The following is a 5,370-nucleotide window of genomic DNA, read 5'->3' on the forward strand; positions in this document are numbered from 1 at the left end:
ATGCCTCCAGTGTCCAGTGAGGCCCTGCAGAGTGGGCACCTCATGAACATTCAGCAAAGAGATGAATGAATGACCCAGGGAAGGGGACCGTGTGGCTGCCTAGGCCTCCCTGAGTGCATGGGGAGGTCACGTACCATGGGGATGGCCGAGTCAGGGTCCTCACAGCCCAGGTTGGGGTGCCATTCTGGCACGTTGAGGGCAGCACATGCTGGGTCACGCAGTGTTTGCCAAGTGTGTGCTCAAGGATTCGCTCGTGTGTCCTTCACAGAACCAGGGGAGCACTGGCCCCAGGCAGACCCACCCACATCCAGGTGGTCAAAAGGTAAGCCACTCCATCGTCACCCCCTGTCATACGTCACACACCTGGAGGCCTCGGTCACCTTCTCTATCCTCACAGACAGCAAATCTTCACCTTCTAAGAGTGAATATAAGTTTTGGAAACATTCAAACCCAGGTTAGTGAAGGGTGGGTGCTTTCAGGTGCCGCCCGGCCCCAGCCCCCCGACAGGCAGCCAGTACTGTCTCCCTGGCTGCAGGCCAGACACTCGCTTTGCCGCATGCCCACCCCACGGAGCTCAAAGTCCTTTCCCTGTTCTGGTGTTTGAACCCTTGCAATGGGGTGCCACAGGGACCACGCTGTCCCCCAAACACTTCTTTAAAAATTTCTTTTTATTTGGTAATTTGGAGAGAGAGAGAGAGAGAGAGAGAGAGAGAGAGAGAGAGAGAGAGATTTGTCGATCCACCCATTCATTGGTTGCTTCTTACATGTGCCCTGATTGGAGATTGAACCCGCAACCTTGGTGTATGGGGACAATGCTCTAACCCAGCGGTCGCCAACCGGTGATCCGTAAGGTCCGAAAGGTTGTCGACCGCTGCATCTAACCAACTGAGCTACCCCACCAGGGCCCAAACACGTCATGATGTGGAGTTTCAGAAATGCCCCTTCCCATGCTGGCCAGCGTGGCTCAATGGTTGAGTGTTGACCTATGAAACAGGAAGTCACGGTTTGATTCCCAGTCAGGGTACATGTCTGGGTTGTGGGCTTGATCCCTAGTGTGGGACATGCAGGAGGGAGCTGATCAATGATTCTCTCTCGTCATTGATATTTCTATATCTCTCCCTCTCCCTTCTTCTCTGAAATCAATATATATTTTTTTTAAGTACTCCTTCCCACTGACCTGGAAACCACTTCTGGGCAGCAATGCTAAGAAAGTGATCAGAGGCACAAGATTTAGTTCAATAGTGGAAAAGTACAAACAAGTTAAACATACCCAGTGTTATAAATAACTGGGTGACACAGCCACAGGGAGCAGAGTGCAGTCATCAAACTACCATTTGTGCAGAATCGTAAGGAGCTGGGGAAGTTCTCACAGGCGACAATACAGTGGGGAAAACAGAAACAGCTACAACCCAGCTCCCTCCTTCTCTTCATCTTTTTCCTCCTGTGGTTGGATAAAAATATATTAAGCCATTTACAATGATTGCCTGTGAGCCCAATTATGAATCTTTTGTGCAAATTCTGTATGTTTTTTCTATATTTTCCAGAATTTATCACATGAGCATGTATTACTTCATGACTAGGTTCACAGCCTGAAAGGCTGGGACCTGATCCAGAGACCCAGACTCCCACCAAGAATATGGCCCAAACCTTCCCCTCCACCCACAGCAAGCCCTGCATTCAGCTTTCTTACATGAACCCACATGTCCACACCTCTCTACACCCCTTCACTCCAGTCCACACCTCTGCAAACTCCGGCCAGTCACTTCCCTCTAGGGCCAGGCCAGGAAGAGGCAGCAGTGGTGTAGACAGATTGTTCTGGGGGCCCGAGCATTTGCTCTGGGGTAGGGGACACCATCCTGCGTGTGTCTGTCCTCCTGAATGGCCTTAGGGGGACCAGGCAGGGACCCATGACCACATCTGAGGTAGGTATTGCCACTCACTTTACAAACCTGTCATCACTGAGTTATAGACCTTCTGCTCCCCAAATTGGGAGCCATACAATAGCCTTGAGCAGGTCTCTACCTACAGAAAGCCAGGATAGGACCCTTCTCCTGTCACCTCCCATGGTAGCCCCGCCCTCATCCATGCTGATGAGGCCACTGAAGGGCCCCTGTACCCTCTCCAGGGCCAGGTTTGTGACCAGGCCTGACAATGGGGCACCTATCCCGCTTCCAGCCACAGCTGGTTCAGTGATGGGTAAAGGACAGAATCTGCTGGTGCCGGGGCCCCCCCAGAGCTACCTAGAAAGAGTGGTTTTTTTCCCCTGGAAAAGGCAAAATGTTTGTGTGTTTGGGGGGGGGGGGGGGGGGGATGAGGGGGAGGGTAGACAGGAAGCCAGAGGCATTAGTCTGCAATCACTTGGGGACAAGTTGCCTGAGAGCAAAGCCATCAGGAAGGAGCACAGACAGACCCCAGATGGAAAGGGAAACTCCTGGATCCAGCCATGCCTGAAACCAGGGCACTTCTCCTGGACATTTCAGTCACACAATTCCACAGACCTCCTTATGCTCAAGTCAATTTGGGCTGTGAGCACTCAGAAGGCTCCTCACCAGCCAGGGACCAAGTTCTACACTGGGTCAACCCCGGAGCAGACAGAAGGGTCAGATGCAAGATAAGAGTGGAGAGTAAGAATTCTAAGAGGCAGAAAATCAGGGCCAAGGTAATTAGAAGAATGTCCAAGTACCCTAGGGGGACTTGGGGGCTGGGATTGAGCTGGACACGTCAGGCCAGCCTCCTCCAGCCTCAAGGGACAGGTAGACCTCAAGTGATTCTAGCAGGGCCTAAGCTTTTAAAGGTCTGAATAAGGCTGTGGTCCGGGTACTACAGATGGGTTTAACTGCCCCCCTCTTGATAAATACTTGGGCCTGTTCAGTTCCTTACTGCTGTCAATATTCAGTATTGAATACACTGGGACGCGGCTTTATCTGATCTGGAATGTCCAGGAAGACATCCCCTGGTGTCAGGCATGGCTGGTCTCAAGCCTGCAGCTCCGGGACTGAAGGGGCCCTGTCACTCTGGGTTACACCCAGTGATCTGTCACTTGCAGGTCAGAGCCCAGGAAGTCTTTCTACACCCTTCCACCCAGGACAAAGGAAACAGAGAGCCAGGTCTCATTTTGTCTGGGAGGAAACTGAGGCTGTGAATGGGACCGGAAGTTCCCTGAGGCCACACTTCCCACATATGAGGTGGGGGTGGGGGGGGTGTTATCAGGGATCCACAGGCATAGATGCTTCTCATGTCAGAGCTGCCTTCCAGGGGCCCTGGCGTCAGACTCAAGTTCACAATCGGGCTATGCCCCGTCCTGCAGCCACTCTTTGGGTAAGTCCCATATTCCCATCTATAAAACACAAGGAACCCCAAGCCTGAGTGCTCTTCAGAAGCACCAGAGGCAGACTCTGTCCTGGTGCTCTATGCATTAAAGAGAACAGGAGAGTGCACGCTCATATTTTAGAGTTCTGTGGCTGCTCTGCAAAAACAGCTAAAAATTACTGAGTACTTACTACACAATTTTTTTTTACACATATTAACTGATTCAGTCTTCTCAACAACCAGAGGAGATAGATGTTGTTATTTTCTGTTCTATGGGTGGGGGATACCAAGGCAGGCAGAGGTTTGGTAGCTTTCCTAATATCTTCTAATGTTCTTGACAGGTTGGGGGTCAATGTTATGTTGGCCTTACAAAATAAGCTGGGAAAGGCTCCATCGTTTTCGGTTCTTTGGACAGATTGTATACAGTTGGTGATATTTCTTCAACTGTTTAGAAGAATTTGTCAATGAAACCATCTGAACCTAGAATTTTCTTTGTAAGAAAATTTTAAATTATGGATTAAACAAATTTAATTTAGTATCAGTTTTGATAAATTGCATTTCATTTAAATTTCAAATTTACTGTCCAAGTTGCTCATCCTATCCTTTTGCTATGTTTATAATGTTTGTAATACCTGTGGTGATGCCCTCTTTTTCATTCCTGATATTAGAATTTGTGTGTATGTCTGTGTGTGTGGGTGGGGGGGAGTTCTTACCCATTTCCAGGGGTTTATCATTTCTATTAATCTTTTCAAATAACATTTTTGGCTTTTTTATATTTTTTCTAATTTTTGCTTTTATTAATTTCTGATCTTATTTTTTTCACCTTTGGCTTGGATTTGTTAATTTTTTTTCTAGCTTCTTGAGTTGTAACTTAGAGCATTAATTTTTAGTTATTCTTCTAAAGCTATAAATTTTCCTTTAAGCATTGCTTTACCTGCATCCCATATTTTCACTACCATTCACTTCAAAATATTTTGCAACTTCCCTTGTGATTTACTCTTTGACCCATTGATTATTTACAAGTGTAATGTTTAATTGCCAAGCACTTGGAGGCTTTCTAGTAGTTTTATTATTATTGAGTTTTAAATTAATGCTGAGACAACACAATTATATGATTTCAATCCTTTAAATTTGTTACAACTTTATAGCCCAGGATTTGGTTTATTTTGGTTAAAATCCTATGTGCACAGGGAAAGAACATGTATTCTATTGGCTGTTTAGGTGTGAATTGGAGCAAGTTGGTCAATCCTGTTCTTTGAACTGGGCTGTGTTGGTTCAAGGATAGAGAAATAAATAGTGGGATAGAAGAGTCCAGAACAGATCTTCACATGTACATCACTTGTTTATTATGGGGACTCTTTCCCAGTTCAGTGGGGGAAATGGTCTTTCAATAAATGATGCTGGGTTAACTGGATACACACATGGAAAATACATGAGCTCTGACCCCTTACCACACCACTCACAAGAATTAATGTGGCCCATCACTATGTGAACGCTAAAACTATTACACTTCAAAAAGAAAACATACAATATCATTATGGAAAGGCATGAAGCATATGAGAAAAGACTGATAAATTGGACTTCATTGAGAATAACTCCTGTTCGTTATAATCAATAGCAACCACAGAACAGCACAATTATTGGCAGTCTCTTCAATACAATGAAAATCCCCGGATCCATCTCTAACACAGAATATATAAAGAACTCTAGGAATCAATAAGAAAGTGTGGCCGGGTGTGAACGCAGGTGGGGACTCTTTGCCAATTCAGTGGGGAAATGGTCTGAGGCCCCAGCTAGGTGCTAATCACTGGGCCATGCGGGGCAGCTCCTGCCCGCCCTGAGCGGGAACTCACTCAGGCCTCCTTAAGCGGGGAGGCTCCCGCGCGGCTCCGCCCCGGGGGTTGCCTTTCCTTAGAAGGCGAAGCCCCAAGCCTCGCCTTTCGCTGGCGGAGAGTCGCGCGGTGCGTCCTGCGCTCCCCTAGAGCCCGACGTCGTCGCCTGAGCCCTATGAGCGCGCGAGGCCCCGCGCACTCCGCGCTCCATCCGGGGTCACGCGCGGAC

General features: G+C 47.9%; 1 protein-coding gene across 1 annotated transcript in view; it reads left to right on the plus strand.

Moving 5' to 3' along the window:
- Positions 1-5,370, plus strand: part of BOK (BOK, BCL2 family apoptosis regulator) — a 14,062-nt gene continuing 8,692 nt past the window's right edge. Inside the window, exon 1 of the mRNA XM_023743389.1 lies at positions 1-31. Coding sequence (XP_023599157.1) covers positions 1-31 — 31 coding nt within the window. The remainder of the gene's footprint in view (positions 32-5,370) is intronic.

Source organism: Myotis lucifugus, unplaced genomic scaffold (assembly GCF_000147115.1).
Source record: "Myotis lucifugus unplaced genomic scaffold, Myoluc2.0 scaffold_5, whole genome shotgun sequence".
Lineage (NCBI taxonomy): Eukaryota > Metazoa > Chordata > Mammalia > Chiroptera > Vespertilionidae > Myotis > Myotis lucifugus.